We start from the raw sequence: 20,667 nt of genomic DNA, 5'->3' as shown, positions 1-20,667 counted from the left end.
AAATGCGCAGATACCGCGTGGAACTTGAAAAAAACTTTTTTTTAACGGAAACATTTGCTTTTGCGTTGTAAAGTGGGACTCGCTGGTCTATCCTTCGAGGGGATTAAAACTGCACTGACGCTTAATTGAAAAGTAGGTTGCTCTGGGGAAGAAAAACAAAAGTAAAAAAAAACGGGGCCAAACAAACAAACAAACAAAAAATCGCCTCTTCCCTGCAGTGTCATTCCCGTGTTGTCTTTACACAAACAAAGCCCGGGGTGCAGAAATCTTAAGGGGTTTTGTTTACTTCTGAAAGTCAATAAACAGCGGCTTGAGTCAGGTATTCGATTCAGGAATAAAAGCTTCCGGCAGCTCTGTGGAGGGACCAGATGTGACTGTCAAAGAGACAGTAACAGGGGGGCACAGGAGTCCGCTGGCAAACGCGAGCCCTCTGCAAGGATCATTTAGCATCTAGATCTTGTAAATATTGGGGAATTTAGCCAGCTATAAAATCCAGAGAGGTGGGGGGGTGGGAGAGAGGGAGAGGTGGTGGGGAGGGGGGAGAGGATGCTGGGTTTAAATTAACAGATCCTGCATTGCAGGAAGTGCAATGATGTGTAAAATTAAATGCAGCTGTTGAAAAGCAAAGGAAAAAATATCACTTCAAATAAAAGAAAAGAAGTCTTTTAAGAAGCAAATACCTCCGATTCCACCGCTGTAATGTGTACGTGATCTTTACAGCCGCAGGCCTCTGGTATTTCACAGTTTAGTTTTGTGCGTGCGAGTGTCCACCTTTGCCTTTTGCTTTGCACTGTTGTGGATGGAACCTTAAAGCGTGGACAAGTTTAACACATTTGCATGAAATTATATTTAAGAAATGCAGTTTAATTTTTAAAAATCACAATTGGAATGTAGGAGGGTGGGGTAATAATAACACTAATGATCCGCACACAGCGGTTTTTATCCTGTGTAAGAAAATGTAAGATTTTGCAATAACGACTTTTACGATTACTTACCTTTGAAGCGGTTAAAACGTACATTTTGTTCACCTGGCTGTATTTTCAAAGATCAATTCACAGCATTATTTTGGTTTTTGAGCAGCCCATGTCTCCGATAACAGCAAAATCAAATGAAAATGCCCTGTCTCCTCTCAAAACTGAATACAATGTTGCCCTGACGTTGTTTAGAGTGGTATTTCTGATAATTCAATTTTAAAACACAACTCCGGATTTCCTGACTTGCACTTCTGCCCACGAACTCAGAAACTCAATATATTCCCTATGATCACTCTGCAGAACGCCTTTAAAGCAAAACTTTTTTTAAAAAAAACGTTACAAGTCTTTTTTATTTGATTTGGCTACAGCGCGTTTCTGTGCGTTCTGTATCTCATGACTGTTGTTTTGGAATTTTTTTGTTGTCGGTATTTTTGACACGCAGACCTTCACAAAGAATTCAGCTGTCTAGAACTTCATACTTTTCAAAAGCGCATATTCTTCAGAAAAAAAACCCGTGAGAGACAGAATATTTAAACCAAAAGTAATCCTTTTGGAGCTGTGAGTCGGCTAATGCCATCAATACAAACAATGGACGACGGAAGACTCTGATGTGATCGATAATGTAATTAAAGATTCAGAGGGTTGACAACAGCGGGAATGATGGACTAACGAATTTGACTTCGACCATCGTCGGGGTTTTAATGACTCGAGCCACATAGCCAAGGTGATCTCCGCCTCGAAACATTTTTAACAAAATGCTGGACCAAATTAAAGCGTTCTGGATGTGTGTTCTTTTAAAAAAAGTTCTTGATGATTATGGAAAGAAACCACTATAAGTCATTTTTAGCCACTCAATCCTTCCGTTTTTATACGGAGAAAAAATAATTAGATATATAATGACATACAATGAGCCTCAAGCAAATGGGACACATTTGAAAGTCGTACGTACAGTAGGCTGTATACATGGGCTACACAAAAAGCTGAATTTTCATTTCCAAAGCAAATTTTATGTTCCTTGTTTTAGATGCAGAAGTTGAGCAGCATTTCATCAGGGAAAATCTTGAAGTGAACAATTTTATTAACCGGTACTGTAAATTAAAATCGCCTATTTTTCCCACCTCTGTGTTTTTACCAAAATAGCACAATTCTAAACATTTCCTCAATATAACCCTGCACGCACACACATTCCCCCACACAGCTAAAAAAAAGCACCTTCATAAACTGAAATAACCCATGTCAAGTAACGTTTCCAATAAGTATTTTATCATCAATACTTGCGGGTTTTTAAATAAAATAATACCCGTATTATTTCTAGTGCATAGCTCTTTACTGGCAAACGTTTGAAAAATGTATCCCACTTTGAAAATGTATAGACCTTTGAATGTGCTGCAACAGGCAAGGAACAATTGAATTGTAAAATGTCTCCGTGTAAAACACAAATTATTTGAACGTAACGGTTTTTATCTAGAAATCTCTTGAACATACATTCTTAAAAATAAACTCAAGGTAGGCTGCCAGATAAACACAGCAAAACACAAAAAAGGGAAAGCAACATTTTCTTTTGCAAAACTGATGTATTTGATTATTAGAGTAAAGAATTACAGTATCTTAGCTGTTAGTAGGTATTAAACTGTAGAGAAACTGGACCCTAAAGATCTTCCAACTTTCCAAGAAAGTGCATGTAACAGTCCAAAGGTTTTCAAACCTAATACAAAAAATAAACAAACAAAAACACAACTATAATTTGTCCCCTGGTCAAGATGAACTTTGAATCGTGAGGAATATGTACATTTGTTTTAATGGAATTATTGTTCCACATCTGATATTATATACAGAAGCATCCACACAAATTTCATATTCGATGTCAACGAAGATGCTGAAACCTAGCAGCCATGTGGAATTCCAGCACTTTTTCTATATGAAACATACCTACAAGGCATTTTAAATTTTCTTCTCAGTTTAAACTACCAAGACAAAACTCTTCGAAACCCCTCCGAGCTAACAGCTGTCGTGCTTTCACCTTTACAGAAAAAGAAACGATAAAACAAATCGCAAAAAAGATGGAGGAGGAGGTAAAAAGCACAAATACAAAGAACAGTTTGGAACAAAAGCGTTAAAGTCTACAAAACAACCAGAGTAGCAGTTTTCATTTTTTAATAAAAATCAAAAACTGTTTGATAGGAAAAGGATTAAGGGCATTCTATCCCTTTTCTGCAGTCTCAATATTCATTTGTGGAAGATAAAACAATATAGCGCTGGTAGGCCTTCCAGCGCAGAACAGTGTACATTATTTACAGCTTTTTGTTTTATTAAAGATCTAATGCATTACAGGAACATCAAAGGTTATGTTATATATATACTACATATATAAAATAATTTAATGCCAGGGTAAGATCATTGAACCAGACATGGTTGCAAATGCTAAGAGTCTCAAAAACACACGTTTGAAGCACTCGTACAAACCCATTCTGATCATGGAACAGAAGACTAAAGTAACTGTTAATGCTTCCACTTGATTCCAAGCAAGGTTATAATCACTAATAAATAAGCTCTTTAAAACTATAGATGTTGTACATTGTACAAAAAGGAGAAAGCATGTCTTCTGCGCTTCTTCGTTCAGAACGTTTCAAAGGCAAGCCAGAGCCGTTCTGCTTCCTGTCCGTGCCGGCATGCGAGAGTGTGGTCCGGCAGGAATGCCCCACAGGCCCGTCCTAGTTGGTGACGATTTCTTTATTGTCTTCTATGAAGCGCGTGAAACGGAAGTGGGTCCCGTTTTCCGTGTTGGCCATTTTCTCCAGACCAGCCAGAGCGGCGTTGGGTTCGGCGCCGTGCAGCTTCTCCAGGCTGCCCGTCAGGCCGCCGATGGGGGAGCCCCCCGCCAGTGTGGGGATCCCCCCGTTCTGAATGACCGAGATCTCGTTGGTCTTCATCGCCAGGCCGTTCGAAAAGGCGGCGGCGTACTGGTTCCAGAAGCTGGCAGGGTCTCCCGTCCCTGCCCTGGCCGCCATATCCTTTTGGAATATTTCTGGGAATTTCACAGGGTTGGTTCCTAGGAATGCCATGGGACCGTCCACGGAGAGCCTGCGGCCTCGTCTGGCCGGAGCACTGTTCCACATGTGCGTCCCCATGTGAACCTGCATGGAGAACACAGAGAAGCCCCCAGTAGGCACGAGTTACAATCCTGGCCACGGTGCAGTAGCAGAGGCTGCAAGAAAGTCTGCAAGATTATACCAGCTGCAGCCCTGCTCAGACAAAGTGGAAAGGAACCACTGAAAACTTAGAGAAGAAGATGCTTGCCTGGCTGGGGTGTATGGAGCAATCCCACTTCGTTTTGCTGTACTTAAGAAATGCATGCTGCTTTCAATGAGACCCTAATACTCATGTCTCCAAAGGATAGCCTTTGTGCTGTGGCTAAAATTGCAATGTCCACTTTCATTCCATTGCCCAGTATTGTATTTGACACATTTACCCTAGAAATGCCCTTTGCAAACAAGGATGGGCATCTTTTTTTATTCCAACTCCCACAGCCAGAGAAATATCTGGGGACACGGACAGAATTTTCCCAAAAAGCAATTATTCATGCGCCGATATTGACAAGACATACAGGTACCATAGGGACAAAAAAATATACATTCCACTCTGAAATTATAGCGTATTCCTTCAGGTGGCATTCGAATTTTCACAAAACCTGCATTTAACCTCGATACATCAGGCTGCTTCTTCGGAGTAATTCACTACGTTTCCATAGGACATACTCATAACCTCATCAAGCAAGAAAAAGGCTAAATGTTCTGAATCATGTTCACAAACCTCTTTTGATACCCAATTCACATCGAGATGAAAAGCATTACATCACTCCTGCTAACATGAAAATAAAGCCACTTGCCGATTTGACAACATGTCAACAAAAGGATATGAAAGTCAACACTTGGAATGGAGAAAGGCTTCCATTAGCAATCCCATATTATTTAGGCCAATTATTTTTTTTGTTCTAATTGGTAACAGATTTTCATAGTTGATTTAAAAAAAAAGTGCAATAGCCATCTTTGTCGGGTAGTGTTCTAAAGCTAACTCTAAGCTAAGTTCTAAACCAGTGTGAAGAGGAGAAAGTAGATTTATCAACACATACCAGTTAATGCAGATACAAGTACAAGATACAGCATTTTCCCACCGTAACATACAATTAAATAGTATGGTATGCAAGAGCATTTCAGGCACTTACACTGTGCCCACTGTCAGTATGCCAGCAAAGCAAACACACTTTATAGATTGAAGCCATTTTGATTGATAAATGCCTTCTTTTTTTAAAGAGACAAAAGGTTATCTTCCTACTCTATTGCTGCCATTTGTAACTTTCGGATATGATATCGTTTAATAGTGTGCTCAAATATATATTGATGACATATTTACAACCAATATTATTGACATACGTAATACAGTTGATTAAATTAAGTACAAAAAACAGGAAACAGAATCAAAATAAAAGATAAAAATTAACTTGTAATCTGCTCTTCGATATATATTTTTCTGGCTCAATCTTAGCAATTAACAGCCGATGGAAAAGAGTTTTTTTGCCAGCTATATCCAGTCCTTATGCAGAAACATTACTTTGAAATTCCAGTAATTTGAGTTTTTAAAAATTCTCAGGTTGCTTGACAAATGAACCAAGCAGTTCATTGTCTGTGTCACAATCTAATGTCACCTGATGTGATGTTTTTTTTTCTACATGGAACACAATACCGTGTTCTAAAAATACTGTCCAGCTCTAGAAGCAGTTTGTTAATAATTACATTTCTTTCTGAAAATGAAGTCACACCTTTTCCCTAATTTTACACTTGGCTGATTTGGATGTTCGCTGCCAAGTGAAACCGATCGTTTTTTTACACAGGTGTCTTTACTTATATTTCAAAGGCAAACTCAAAAAGTTTCACAAAACAAAACTGAAAACACACCAGCTTTTGTGCTATATTTTGGAGACCAGCTATGTCTGGCAAAGCTGCAGAAGCCTTTACCCTTTTCACTAAATCTTCAGCTTCCTAAATGACACAATCATTAATTAACCACAAGAATATGGGAGAGTTCCGTCAATGATCTATGTTGTTAACATCGGGTTAATATATACACTTAAAAATAATTTGGAATCGGGTATGCCTCTTTATATATGAACACGGAACCTAAATTTAATTACCAAAAACTTAAAAGAAGAGCAGGCAAAAGACGCTTTGCAGATGCAGAGAGAGGAGAACTGACAATACCTTGAGGTTGCCTTTGGTGGTGAATGCTCTGCCACAGATGGTGCAAGCAAAGGGTTTCTCTCCTGTGTGGGTCCGTTCATGGATCTGCAAGGCACTGGAGGAGGAGAAGGTCTTCCCACAGGTGTTGCAGAAGTGCTGCTTGGGCGTTCGCCGTGGTGGGGCCGGGGTCAGCACTGGGGAGGTGGTGGCGGACGACGAAACCAGATTGCCGGCGGGCTCTTTGCAGTCCTGAGAGGAGAGGAATCCGTTGACCTCGGTCTTGATCAGCGATGACAAGGAGCTGGGGGCCAGGATGGAGGGGCTCTGGCTGGAAGCGATGCTGGGGGCTGAGGGCTCGAACAGCTGGCAAGGCAGGTCTCGCATCTGGTGAGTCAGCATGTGCTGCTTGAGGTTGCCCTTGGTGGAAAACCCCCGGTTACAGGCTGTGCAAATAAATGGTCTCTCTTTGGTATGGCTTCGGTAATGAATGTCCAAGGCACTCTGACAAGCGAACGTCTTGCCACAGATGTCGCACGCCGTGTTCTTGTAAGTGCCCCGATCGCGGTAGGGGAAAAGCATGGACAGGGGGTCTTTAGAGGGGTTGCAGGATGTCAGATCCAAGGCACCGCTGCTGGAAGGGGACTGGGTGAGGCCTGCATGGATGTTATCCATCTGTAAAGCTCTTTGCTGCTTTTCTTCAAAGCTGGGGGACTTGTGGTAGGCGGGCGCACTGTTGGTAGGGGAGGGCGCCTGCATGGAAGAGGTAGATTCGGAAATAGCTGGGCTCCCGGCGCTTTGGCTCTCAATGTCTCCTCCAAGGGATGACGAGTCATTGGTCATGTGGTCACCCTCAACGGATCCGTTCTCCACTGACTTCACGCTGCTGGCATGCAGCTCTTCCACAAGCCCTTGGTTGGTCATCTTCACCTGGCTTTCTAGACTAGCAATGGCAGACAGTTCTGGCGGCATGGAAGAAGAACAGAAACTGTCTTGAGAGGCATCAGCAGACTTGGGGGTATCTGGTATGCTGCTGTCGGGACAGTCCTCCATATTCTCCATGCTATCCATGTTCTCATCTGAAAAGTTTTCCAAGTCATCAAAGTTCCTCTCATCGAAGGATCCTGTGTCGGACTCCATGGATTCTGGATAATTGTCGGGGAGGGGTGTGTTGGGAATCTGCCCACCCATGTGCATCCGGATGTGCTGCTGCAGCACAACTGCATTGGTGAACTTCTTCTGGCAGATGGGGCAAGAGTGCTGGACCCTCAATGGGGGCATGGCACGGTGTACACTGTAGTGAGTTTTTAGGTTCCCTTTCGTTGTGAACGCCCTGCCACAGATTTTGCACTTGAAAGGCCTCTCTCCTGTGTGAGTGCGGTAGTGCATTTTCAGAGCGCTCTGGCAGCTCAGAACCCGGTGACAGATCACGCACTCGTTTGGGTCAGTCACCTTCTTGTCGATGTTCTCCACCAGCTGCTGGAGCTTGGACGTTTCAGACGCTTGGGTGGGATCCAGGAGACCTCCAAAGGGGAACTTTGCTTTGAACTGCTCGGACATGAGTGGCATGAGGGGATTGGTGGCCATGGGGGGGCTGTTGCTGAAGCCCAGGTCTGCTGTGCAGTCCTGGGCAGAGCTAATACTCACATTGGTAAGGGAGTTCGAATGTTGGTTGCGGTCTTCTGTTTTCCCATCTGAGGTAGGCAGGGTGCCGCCCTCACCCTCTTCTGATACACCATCATTGCTTTTACCAGATGGCTCCACTGCACCTGAGTCACTTTTCACAGAGCTGGCAGGGCTGGTTATTGAGATGGGGTGATTCTCCTCCTTTTTGATGAAGGGTGGCAAACTGGGAATTGTCGGTGGGAGTAACAGACCAACAGAAGTGGTCAGGGTGGACAGAACTGGCTTACTGTCTAGCCAGCTAGTTATTGGCTTCTCTGGGGGCATGGACATCCCATAGGGAATACCTGTACTGGTTGGAATATTGTCCAAATGTTCTGGGACTGGGTAAGGATTCATTTGGATATGAGGGTACTTCTCTTTATGCCGCTGGAAGTGAACCTTCAAATTCCCCCGGGTCGAGAAACGGTTCCCACAGATGTTGCATTTGTAGGGTCTCTCTCCAGTGTGAGACCGCAAGTGGATCTGCAAGGCACTGTCGCTCCCAAACACCTTGGCACAAAACCTGCACTTGTGTTTGAAGAAAGCCTCTTCTGAGCTGCTTTTGGGTTCAAAGGAGGTCACGTTAGGCGGTTTGCCCTTCCTCTGCTGGGCTAGGGCAGCCAAAGAGTTCAGGTCCTCCACAGTTGTGCCGACACTGGGCAGAGGGCTGGGGAACATGGGATTGCCAGGAGGGGGCTGAGGTAGAAGTGGGTTTGCGGCAGGGCTTAACAAGCTACCTATTCCGAAAGCTGGTGTGGATGATTTCGCTATTGACGGGTTGCTGAGTTGAGGGTGCAGGGTTCCGGCGTGAGCAGGCAGTTTGTCAGAGGTCTGGGCGTTGACTGCCGATGCCACCAGGGCACCGATGCTCTGAGATGATGCGCTGCCTGGGGGCACCATGCTGCTGCCAGGGTTGCTCTGAGGTAGCTGTGCTGCTGTCGTCAGTTGCTTCAGGCTGCTTATGCTCGCAGACTGACTGGCCAGGCTCTGTGCTAATCCTGCAGCAGCAGCCAGCTGCTGGGAGAGATGCGAGCTGAGAGTGGTCAGGGGGTTGCCGGACGTCCCTAACGTCCCCGGAGACGAGCTGGAGGGCACTGGCATTTCGCCATTTTGAGAGGCCAGCAACAATATCTGGTGACGGATTTGCTCAATGAGCTGCAGCTGGTGGATCTGCTGCTGCTGCAGAGCCAGAAGCTGCTCCATGAGGGCAGGGATGGCAACTTTGCTGCTGCCGTTCGAGCGGGCTTCTTGTGAGAACTGGGCCACGGCCACCTTAGTGCTTTGCAGGTTTTCGATTATCACGTTGCTGTTAATCACGGAGAATTTTCCCAGTTCCGTCAGATTACCTAGATGAGGTAGAGATGTCGAGACAGCCGAGGTTCCCACGGCTGGGCCAGCACTGCTGCCCATGCTGTTGTTGTTGCTGATGGAGCTGCTGCTACTGGTACTGCTGCTGCTGCAGACGTCGCCACTGTGGCTGCTGTTAATTCCGGATGCATCCACGTTCATGGATTCCTCTTTGTCGAGGGCGTTATGCTCCGAAAGGTCACTGCAGTCTACTTGATCTGCGTTATTAACTGTGTCATTCATCTGCTCATCAGGATTATCCGAAGGGGAGCTGGGAGAGAATGTTTCGGAAGGGGAGGCTGGATTTTCATTTACTATCAGAACTAATTGATTCTTAGTGCAATTCTTCTTGTGTTGTAGGAGATCTGATAGTTCAAAGAACTCGGCGCAACATCTGCTGCAGACGTGGGCATCGTTGTCCTTACTGGGGGGGTGCTCTGAGCTGATCTCCATGTCTCCTGAAACATAGGAAATGGGGAGGGGGGAGACAAAGGATTAGTGATTAGAAAGATGTAGCAGAGGAGGGCACGGCATCTACCAGTTTAGATTCCTTGGCAGTTCATGGTGCTGGTTTCTGTCTGGTTAGCCCATCCTCCACTTATCATATGTGCTCACACAAGAACAACAGCTGAAACAAGGGCAGTAAAAACAGGTTGATACTGAGCAAGAAGAGCAGAATAAAATGCTAAATCAATACCACTTCTAGCACTTCTAGTATTGCTTAAAAGTGATCTTTAAAGATGTACGTGTGGGTTTCATCAATCCAGCTGTCTTAGATAATCATTTTCTTCGGATAATCCATCAAAATATAAAATACTATGAACTGAAGACATTGGGGCTTAATGAAATTCCATAGAGGAGTATTGATTTCCAATATTTCATACTCTTCATTGTCTAGTTGTCCACTGGGCGCAAATCAACCATTTGAAGGACTTATTAGACTTTCAAGTTGCTGTCAACTTTGCTCATTTTCAACCAACTTAGAGACATCTTCGACAGTTTATCCCTGTCACTAAACTAATTTGTAGCCATTCAGGCTGCAATCAGTGGCTGACAAGAACAACAGAGGTTCTGCTATCTAGATTGCTTGTGTCACAACCACTTGGACCCTCCCTGGACTGGGGTTAATTTTGATTCGAGTGAAAATTATAGCTGTCACCATCAAATAAATGTTTTTACAAAAAAAAACCCATAAAACCTCTTTTAATTTGATGATTAAAAAAATCAAGATTTTAAGGGGATTAAAGCATAAACACGCCAGGTTATAACTAATGTATTATATTATAGAAACTGTAGAGCGCACTACAAAGCAGGTTATTTTTTTAAAAAGTGGAAAATTCCACTTACTGTAGTGCATGATTTCCAAACTGTTAATGCAGAAAAAAACAAACAGATTTTGTCATCTATTGTTCCAAAAAAAGTATCTGAAAGAGTCTTCTACAGTAATAAAGGCTCTTGCTGTGCGCTTCGATGTTTTAGAGTAATCAGAAAACCCGATCTAGTCTAAGAAGGCTTCTTTAAAATAAAACAAAAGATTTAAATAACTGTTTCAGAAAAAAAATATAGACTCACATTAACTGGAGAGAAATCAAAATAATTTCGGTAAGTTGAATTAAGTCACTTTTTAAAAATCACACAAGTTCTCATAGATGTTGTTTGGGCAAAACAGACATATTTGTATTCAGATAGGACGATTACATATTTAACTAAATTGAATTTGTTCTAAAATGAAAATATACAAATCTCTTTTGAAAATGACCAAGTAATAAACGAAACAAAATGATTTTGCGTGTTATCACAGGTTTAAAAAAAAACTTCAGGGAAGAAACTTGTTACTATCCCCACTAGAGGATTAACTCAATTTTGCAAACACGGCAACTGTAGAAATGGCTCTTCTCCCCTGCTAGGACCTTTTTTAAACTAGAATTTTGCTATTTAACATATTAGTTGATTTACAAATTGTTACTGAAAGCATTTTCTCTGAATCCATTCACAGCCTTTATGGTTGCTGTGGCTCTCTACATTTATATCAGTGCACGGATTCATTTGCAAATTAAACACAAAACTCTCTGACCCCCTCCTATTCAAGAGCAGCATGGCTACCCATTGTTTACACAGCATGAGAACACCAGGGTCTTCTGCACAATACTGTGTGGTCATCTTAGTGGGCTCTGAAAGCAGATCGTGTTTAATTCAGAGATTACCTTCCTTCAGTGCTTCTCTGTGCCGAAAAATCACATAGCACAAAGTTGCCATGACAGTAAAAGCCGGCCTCACACAACTAAACCGCAGAGAGGGGAAGAAGCTACTTTTAATAACTTTCAATATTGACAGTGATTTTAGGTGCAAGTTGCTAGGACTTTTTGATTTTACAGAAAGGAGGTGCGTTACGTTTGCAAATCACCAGGCCCTACAGCGCTGTGCCATGGATACTATAAAGACTTTCGCTGAGAGGGGAAAAATTCTTCATTTTCGACCTTGATACACTACAATACTTTGTGGTCTGATTTCGCAGAAATTTGTTTTGCATCCAAACAGCTGTGTTTTACACACAGAGATACTTACATAAAAAAAACACATCACCACTACATTACAAATGAGTATAAGATTACGTAAAAGACATCAACCTATATGTAGTCCTAACATACAACTCCTTACAGGAATCCACATACTGTAGCTTACCAGAACCTACAGTATAAGTTTACTTCCCTCACAATCACCCTTAAGCCCCTATAATTGTCCATCACCCCTTAATTTCTGTACAGAACCACTGATTGCATGATCTCAAATATATTTGTATTAAATTTACAAAAGTAAAAAGTAAAATTCAGACAATCTAGATTAAAACTGATACATAGGCCTATATGCTATATACATTGAACAAAGCACTATACTCTATGTTCAAGTACTAAACACCACTATAAATAAAGACCAAAGACCAGAAACACTAGGATGAGTTTGTACAATAATTCATTACTTAAAGAAAAACATTCTGCTTTCATATTTTAAATAAGCCATTTTTATAGTATCCAAAACAATACATAAAACACCCAATGTGTCTAAGGTTTAAATACGTCGAAAACTGTTCTGTACCATGAAAATAGAAACATTATTTTGCAGTAACATTATCTTCTGGCTGAGAAAAATGACACAAAAACACAAAAAGAGAATTGCCGCGTCTACAGTAATATTTCACCTATGCTGTATCGCTACATTCAAACACTAAATGCTGCATTCTCAATTTAAATTGTGTTTAGCATACCTGTGCATTTTAGATTCATGAATAAAACAGAAAATTAACCCAGAGCAAAATAATTATTTTCAACCGGATTATAGTTAAAAAAGCTTGAGTCTCACCTAGACAGCTCTGCACACACAAATAACAGAACTTAGTCCTGAACAAATCTCAGATCTGTCTATTATTTTTCCAGGTTTGAGTAGTTTTCCATTAAGATTTCTGTGAAACACAGGTAATTTGTAAGTGCTGTTATGGAGGTAATTGTCTTGGTTTAACCTTCTGATCTGTGTTGCACATCAAGGAAGCATCTAACACATTGAAAGAAACACCCTCCTTACAAAGGTGGAAATCAACACCACTTAAAACATGCTCACATTTGGTTAAAATTATTTAATTATGAGTTATACTTCATCGGCTCATGAGATTTTTTAAAACAATCTGGCAAATCTATAGCTTTTCAAATGATCAGATGTAAGATACACCTCTGTGCAACAGATCCCAGGCATCTTTGTCAAATCTGGTATAAAATAAAATCCAACTTCTGGATTCATGTATACAGGACAACCACTTTCTTTAAAAAAAAACTATGAAGACACAAAAAAAAACAGATTAGGGAAGATTAACACACATCTTGTCTGGCTACATTTGAAATCTTTCTCAGGAGAAAACAGATTTTTTAAATGAAATACTCCTTGTTAAGTTTTGTGCAACCAAGATGTAATTATATTGTTTTTGCTTGTGTCCATATATTAAGAAACCAAAAAATACAGAACTTCGAAGAGTCCTTTATGCAGAAGACGAAGGCAATGCAACTTCAAAAACAGCATTAGTTCCAAATTACAGTTTTTAACTCTTTCTCTCTCACGGTGCCTCATTAACCATTTTTTAAAAACACATTTTGACTTTTATTTCAGCATTATAGAAGCCTATAGTACCTGTTTCTCTCTCACACACATATAAATCCGTTTCATGTCAAAACAGATACTCTAAAAAATCAATGACAGGATTCAGCCAAGAACTAAAGCAAATTACACACTTTAAAAAAACTTTAAAAACATGACAAGGTGTTATTGAAAAGACTAAAATAATGCGACAAACTCCACCTACAGCTTTGGACTAATTTAGATTTAGTAGTCTTCTGTGTTAGAATGGATTTGCCTTGAACTGCAACGGTACACTACTTTCCATGCAAACTGCACAGTACCGTCGTCTATCGCTACTTGATCACACAGCACAGCAGAGAGAAACACCAGCTTATCAGGCCTCTGAGAAGGTGAAAACAACAAACGACAAATTAGGTACGGAGAGATGGGGGGAAAAAAGAAATAGGAAAAAAGATCATAGATAATGAGTTGATACATTACTGTGTACTTCTGATACACTGCTGCTGCCACTTGTGACTTTACAAAACAGCCGCAACGTCCCTCTCCAGAGCTTGCAGAGAGGAACAGCTGTAACTGGATGAATCCCACTGAACACTAGATGGGGTTCCACTATAGCTGCAACTTCCATGAAAAGAATTTAGCTCCCAGCTCTGTTCCACTGACACGTTTAAAGAAAGAAAAAAAAGTGCTCCTTAAGGCTACGTCTAAACTTCGACTATATAAACATTGGCAAAAGAACGTGAAACTAAATCCCTATTGTTTGCAAGCTGTAAGGGTTCTGTGCGAGCCACCCTATTAGTCTCCCCCTTGAGGGTCTTCTCAGCAAAGGTGAAAAGGGGGAACTAGTGACGATACAACAACAGCACTGATAAGGCCCCTCCGAAACTAGTCACTTCATTCCTGCCAAGCGGCGGGACAGCTGTCCTGGCACTGAGTCCTGGGGGTCAATAACAAGGTACCGGAGTACATACAGTGCTCTGAACTTCCTCACCTTTAGACAGAGGGAGGTGGACAAAGGTTAAAACAGCAGCGTGTCAGCGTCTGCCCGCGATCCCTGCCCCGCAGAACTGCTGCGGACGACTACCATGACTTTCATCTTACTGAACAAGCACGACACGCCGCATCTACTGCCCGGTCATTTTACAGACATCTAGCTGAAACTGCCGCCCCGAGAGCCTCAGATCTAGGAGTTTCTCCAGAATACATTTTTTTTAAATACCTCAAAACAGAACGACAGAAGCAACAATGAGATCACGCATCGCCTGAAAGGACTAAATGAATACATGTCGTCATCGTTTGGAGCAATCACTGCACCGATCTTTTGTAAAACTTTGAAGTAACTTCCGCAATTGATGATAGAAAAAAGCACGTCTTTATGAAAAAAACTGCTGCTACAAGTAAATAAAACTACTGCCACAACTCCTTTTAAACGCAGCAATCCTTGATGTGTAGCAATCTGACAAAGCGGACTGTCAAATTCATTTAACAGGAGGTTTTAGTAGTGAAAAATTAATTTCTCCTTCACCCGGCTTTTAACGTGCTCTGGAAAAAATGGCCCAGGTGGGGACAAAACACTTCTTAAAACTGCTAAGAAAAAAAAATAAGACGGTCAAAATCTTAATTTCCAATTCCTTGGCACAACGAACCACATTTAAATGACAAAAATACCCGAACTGTAATTACATATCTTTAAATAGAATTTTAAAGTCTCAACGTCGGTTTACGAAAGTGACACCGGCCGTAAATCATAAAAAAAATGCAAATTTAACTTTACCTGGACGAATATAGCTTTTGAGTTATTGGAATATTACAGTGACTGATTTTTTGGGGTTACAAATTAAAGTCCGCTTCGATGTGTGTATGTAAATACAGAGAAACTGCAATTCACAATACAATGGAAAATATCTAAATAAAAAATGACCTAGTTTGTTTTTACAGAAATGTAACGAGAAATAAAAAAATTAATGATACCGCAATTAAAAGCATGAACGCTATTGGGAAATTTTTTAACTAATGAAGCTTTTCAGTGCGTTGATCCTGGATTATGCTGCATTGTAGCAACCAGTGGGTAACACTTAAAAGCTTTCCTGCTTTGAACGAAGAGATACACAGTGTGCCAATCTACAACTGTGCCATTATTCTCCCTAACACTGGAACTATAGGCTGTACAACGTGATAAGTGCTTGGGATGTTCTCTTCCTACGGGACACCTGGCTGCCATGCTGTTTAAACAAAAAGTACAAAACAAAAACAAAACAAAAAACACCTTAAAATTTAGAAGTTATTTCTTCAAAAGAGTATATATGATTAATAATCCTCTACTCGTGAACAACGTCAGAAAAGTCATCTTCAGTGTAATCAGGAGTTTTACCATTCGTTTTTGTATCCCTTTCTTTATCAAAACTTTTTTTGTTGTTGTTATTGTCGTTTCTGTTGATTCCGAATATTGTGTTTAAAGGAAAGAGATTCGAAATGATTTTATTTAGTAAAACTATAGCCTGTGCTCACGCTCTGTAGCTTACATTTGGAAACAATATGGAAAATCGAATCAAAAGGCTTAAATTATCTAGAAAATTGCTTGATCTTGTTTAGATACGAAAAACTGAAACCTTACCACATCAAAGAGCCTTATCAAAACTCGTCGTGAGGAGCTCCAATAGAAACCATCAGAGAAAGTTAAAACGATACATATATTTATACATGTATATTCTCTGTACAGTCTGAAGACTACATATAATTGATGCCGTGCACAGAGCGAATGTTGTGCAAATTCTTAAACTAAAATGGAATGTCTTTGTAACTCTGTCAATCTACACTGACCACGACGCCCTTTAAAGATCACATGTTATCAAAGGTCCAGGCAGAAGTTTAGAATTATTGCGTAATTAACATCACTTCGCTTATCAACGTATAGCAAATGTTGCTTTTGCCCTTACTTTGTGATTGTGCGATTCAAAGGAATGTATTAAACGCTTTGAATTATCAGACCTCTGGCGCTGCGAACTTTGGAAAAAGGTTAAGGCAGAAATCGTGGACTAATTCAAAAGAGGTGTCCGCTAAATCGAGTGGTCTGTGGAGATCAGTTGTTGAAACAATTTAGCTCGAATGTTTTTTTTAACAGGAGGGGGGTTGTTAGAAATGATTTAAAAACGATTAAGATCACAGTCTACTAATGCAAGTAGATTACGTCTAGGCTTTAAGAAATACAGGACACAAGTTTTATTTTTTCCCCTCAATTTTGACCTAGCAGATGAACGCCTAACTAACGAAAGGCATCAGACAGTTCCTGGACCTCAAGCAGCAGATCGTGTTATGACGAATCTGTTTAATAAGTAACTTTCCAAATATTTGGGCCGCTGATTTCGCGGTGGATGTCGTGGAGTAAGTCGACAGAGGAGGGAAATGCTGTATTTTAGATAGCCGTCGTGAGTCGCATCTGAAAGCGGCGCATCAGCTAAACTCACAACAAATTCCCTAAAACTACAATATTTTGCAATACGTGGGGGTTTGGAACAAGAGTTTTTAACCCGATTGACAGAGCGAGAAGGCAAAAACTCCATTTACTAAGGATAAGACGAACACGGTGGATTACTTTTCTATATTTTACCCCCAAAAAACATATTTTCCCAAATTAAAATCTCTGACAAAGACTTTTCTGTAAACAAGCTCGAGTTAGTTTCCACACAACGACCGGGTGTTTAACACTGGGCGTTCTTTTCGGATCACTAAAAGTTCGGAAGATTACACGATCTTAGAGGAAAAACTCTCAACGTTGCTTCATAACAAGCATTTATTTTCATCTGAAATAACGAGTCCGCCCTTTTCAAAACTATCACAAATTCCCAAATAATTACATAATTAGAGAAAAAAAATGTATTTCTGATCTGTGGTTTATTTTCTGCCTTTTTTTTAAAAAAAGTCTGTTGCGAGTTTTCTCCCGTCTTGTCGGGTAGCGGGGCGAAAGTTCGGTCCCAAGTTTGCAGTTCAGGGTGTCAAAACCAAACCTGAACGCGGCGGTTTAAAAGCCAGACCAAGTCGAGATAAAATTGGTTTCTTTTTTTTTATATCAAAAATAATAGTTAAACTGTAAGGTAAGAAATGGTGCCGCAGGGTCTTGGTTCCTTAACTTCGACACGAAGTTGACGAGAGCTATTTTGGCCACAGTAACACTACTGAGGACAAAAGCGTAGTGGTCTTTTCCATCACTATAGAAGTCTGCAGCCGATCACCGGAGGTCTTCGCTCCGATTCACAAAAAAGACAAGAGGCAGCGATTCATCCTTCGGGCGAAGGAAAACAAATGCACACTAAACTGAAAAACGATCTAATCGTATACATGTAAACCTGGACCGTATGGTTACGTGAGACACGAATCTGAACAATCAAAAGCAGGTAAATGGAAAATAAGATGAAATTCAGATACGTGCACAGAAGCTCCGTATGTTCACTGTTTTCAAACATGTTCCCTAGGAGGCTTTGCGGAACTTCACGAAGTGCTGTATTTATGAAAAAGCACGTTGCTGCCTTTCATATAAAGACAAACTGTATCAAGCAGCACTCTTGCCCGAAAACACATTACAGCGACACTTTTTTAAATCGTCCATCGCGGCTTGTGGGGACCGGTGTCACCCCAAACTGCCTGAAATCAGAAGTTCCTGTTGCGCTTATGTACAAATGCCAAACCTGGAGAAAAACGCCACACACAAAAAAAAAAACCCAACGGAATCGCGAAGAGGCGCAGAAAAGCAGAGCAGCGTGATCTAATTGAAGTTTTCTTTTAAAGTTAAGTTGCCATGTTTGGTGGCTCGGACTTACCATTGTGCTCGGGTAAGGGCAGATGGGGGTCCGATTGGAAATGTTGTGGCTTCGCCTGTTTCCTCCGCGACATGCTGGCTCACACATCAGCCAGGGCAGAATAAAAAATTACTAAAAAATCTTCTCAAAATTACGGAAATCGAGCCCATCCACCGCGCATGTGTCCTGCTATAATTATGATTATCAATAATGCTTTGCGATTAATCATACAGGGGCTCTTTGAAAGGCGATTGGCACCTCGCCAGCCCCCTATTCAAATGAAGTCTCTTTAATCAATTAGCTCCTGATTTGCTGGGGACTCTTGTCTCTCTCCCAGCTCCCACCCAATGAGTTGATCCGTGTTAAGGAAAGGCAGGATTTTCCTACTCTGTTTAGATACAGTTTAACCCTTCTTAGCAAACAGCTGGGGACGGCAGGCGGCTTATCTCCTCTACTATTGGAATGCTACAGACAGAGCCTTCTGCTCCTGCTCGCTCCCCAGTATCTTTCCTAGTGATTAAATGTTAACCAAGCCTACATGAGTTAAAATATATTTAGCTGACAGGAGGCGACTGTAGCGAAACATCCGAGGGCGCACGCATACAGTGCAGTGTGCCCAGACTACACTAGCTTAGCTAGCCTTTTTTTTTCTCTCTTGCGCGTTTTGGAGTTTTTCAAATTTCCATTAAGTCATTGTCTCTTTAGGTCTTGCAGGATGACATTAGAAAAACGCCGCTGGGATCTCTGCGCGTTACTTTTCTAAATGTGTGGAAGAAAAGAGAGAAAAAAAACAGGTCGACTTGACCAAATTTTTTTTTTTCAGTTACTTCGATCGCGCAGTCACGATGCCTCGGCAGTCCAGGGAAGGTCGCGAATATCCCAATCGGTTTCCGAGCACTTTTGATTATCGCCGTATCACGAAACACGTTTTTTTCCTCACTTTCGCCGCACGCTACGTTGAGCGAACAAACAAACTTTAAGGGCCCGCTTGCACCGTTGGGAAAATCGGCCGGCCCAGCCCCTCCGCGCTGCCATTGGCCGCCGGTCGCCTCTATCAGCCCAGCGGAGGCGCTGGCTGTGTGCGAGAGAGAGAGAGAGAGCGCGTTGGAGGTTGAGGAGGAGACCGAGAGGGGTGGACTAGCGAACTGCTCCACAGAGATCTCGTCTAACCGTCTGCAATCAACCCTAACTTTTTTTTTTTTGGTTGTTGGGTTCGGCGAATGCGTTTCTCCTTTTTATGTTTTTTTTTAAATTCACGTTTGCTTTACAATTCTTAAATCTCTCCTCGCGTTCGTCGGCTGTTCCGGCTTCTCCACCTGCCCGTGTCACCGCGACCGTTCGAGCCGAACATGTGTATTTTGCAAGAGAAATAAAACACAAATAAGCCCGTTTAAAAAACACACACACACACACCCGATGCTGTTTTAAGTTGTGTGTTAAGAGATGAATGATTAAGGGGGGTATATTTTGGAATAATGAAGGAATGGATATTTCGACACAGGAAAAGTTTTCAACTTTTAATTACATATTCAGCTTATATTTAAATTAATGTGCGTATGGGTATGATAATAATAAAAATAAAAATAACAACAATAATAAATTAAATGAATAGAGGGCAGGGGTTTAAATAAATACTATACTTAAGCAATTTCCGGAATTACAACAAGTTGAAAAATACAAAGAGAATTAACTCTCGTTGCGTGATACCATTCATCTGGAGAAAAAACAGACTGTATTGTGGACTTTACAGAGGAGCGTTATTGCATATCACGTTCATCTTAATTCTGGTACTAAGTTACCGACCTTAAATCCATTTCAATATTTGCTTTTTCAAAACTTGCATGTTTTCCACCCATAAGCCAAATAAAAAATTCATACTCTGAACAGTAAAGCAAAGACAATACATTTGGAGCAATAAACGAGTGCTTAAGAGCTGTACAGTGCTTAATATGCGATCATAAATTTGGAGTTTGTCAGGGTCGACCATTAACAAAGCGCATAATCTACCGGGGGATAAATTTATTCATAATTGTTTCTTTTCAATTATTAATTATCCTTCCAAATTACTCATCACAATTCATGTTTTTTTGTACCTCTAAACAGAATAGCATTAAACCGAGAAACAGACAGTTGCACCTCCCTGTAATTTAAATACATATGGAGCACAAAACTGAATTATTAGCAGCTGTAAAAGCGCTAATAGTATTGGCTTATAAAAGAAATTGTTTTATCTGTTCAAAGGAATATAATATACATATATCTCAGAGCCCCAGCAGTTGTCTTTCAGTAGATTTATTACGTTGAAAAGACAAACGAAGCTATCAGTTGGGTTGATTTTGAGGAATGAAGATAATAATGTTACTATAGGTGATGTCTCGGATGCCATTATTCTGCACTGAATATTTAAAGAGAAGCTGTAGGCGAGATAGATTTGATCCCTCTTGCGTCAGCTCCCTACTTAGGACGCCTGTTACTTATATATTAATGGCAAAAATGTTTTTCAGACTTCTTTAATGTGCAAGGACGCTTTTAATT

The 20,667-nt window shown here is 41.1% G+C and overlaps 1 protein-coding gene across 3 annotated transcripts; it reads right to left on the bottom strand.

Annotated features, from left to right (window-relative positions):
- Nucleotides 1–2,528: 2,528 nt before the first annotated feature.
- On the bottom strand, nucleotides 2,529–19,215 carry sall1a (spalt-like transcription factor 1a). Of its 3 annotated transcripts, none has more exons than XM_088613737.1 (3): nucleotides 18,154–19,215; nucleotides 6,230–9,675; nucleotides 2,529–4,108 (listed from the first exon to the last, which is right to left on the bottom strand). In XM_088613737.1, exons 1-3 carry the CDS (start codon nucleotides 18,224–18,226, stop codon nucleotides 3,686–3,688), a joined length of 3,942 nt encoding a protein of 1,313 aa, XP_088469863.1. In that variant the 5' UTR covers nucleotides 18,227–19,215; the 3' UTR covers nucleotides 2,529–3,685. The 3 variants fall into 3 exon arrangements, with proteins under 3 accessions (XP_088469863.1, XP_088469864.1, XP_088469862.1); XM_088613738.1 differs by lacking the exon at nucleotides 18,154–19,215 and adding an exon at nucleotides 15,954–16,126; XM_088613736.1 differs by lacking the exon at nucleotides 18,154–19,215 and adding an exon at nucleotides 13,820–14,221.
- Between the last annotated feature and the right edge of the window lie 1,452 nt (nucleotides 19,216–20,667).

The sequence above is a fragment of the Lepisosteus platostomus genome, chromosome 20 (assembly GCF_059453375.1).
Source record: "Lepisosteus platostomus isolate fLepPlt1 chromosome 20, fLepPlt1.hap1, whole genome shotgun sequence".
Taxonomy (NCBI): Eukaryota; Metazoa; Chordata; class Actinopteri; order Semionotiformes; family Lepisosteidae; genus Lepisosteus; species Lepisosteus platostomus.
Note: the sequence above shows the minus strand (reverse complement) of the source record. Positions and strands in the feature narration are given on the sequence as shown.

What these genes read in the sequence shown, in the direction of transcription:
- sall1a (XM_088613736.1), bottom strand. Translation starts at nt 13,967, where the DNA reads ATGGAAGTTGCAGCTATAGTGGAACCCCATCTAGTGTTCAGTGGGATT. An exon ending in CAGTGTATCAGAAGTACACA is followed by an intron (nt 9,676 to 13,819) that starts GTAATGTATCAA and finishes CCTATGTTTCAG; the next exon opens with GAGACATGGAGATCAGCTCA. An exon ending in CCACCAAAGGCAACCTCAAG is followed by an intron (nt 4,109 to 6,229) that starts GTATTGTCAGTT and finishes TTCTCCATGCAG; the next exon opens with GTTCACATGGGGACGCACAT.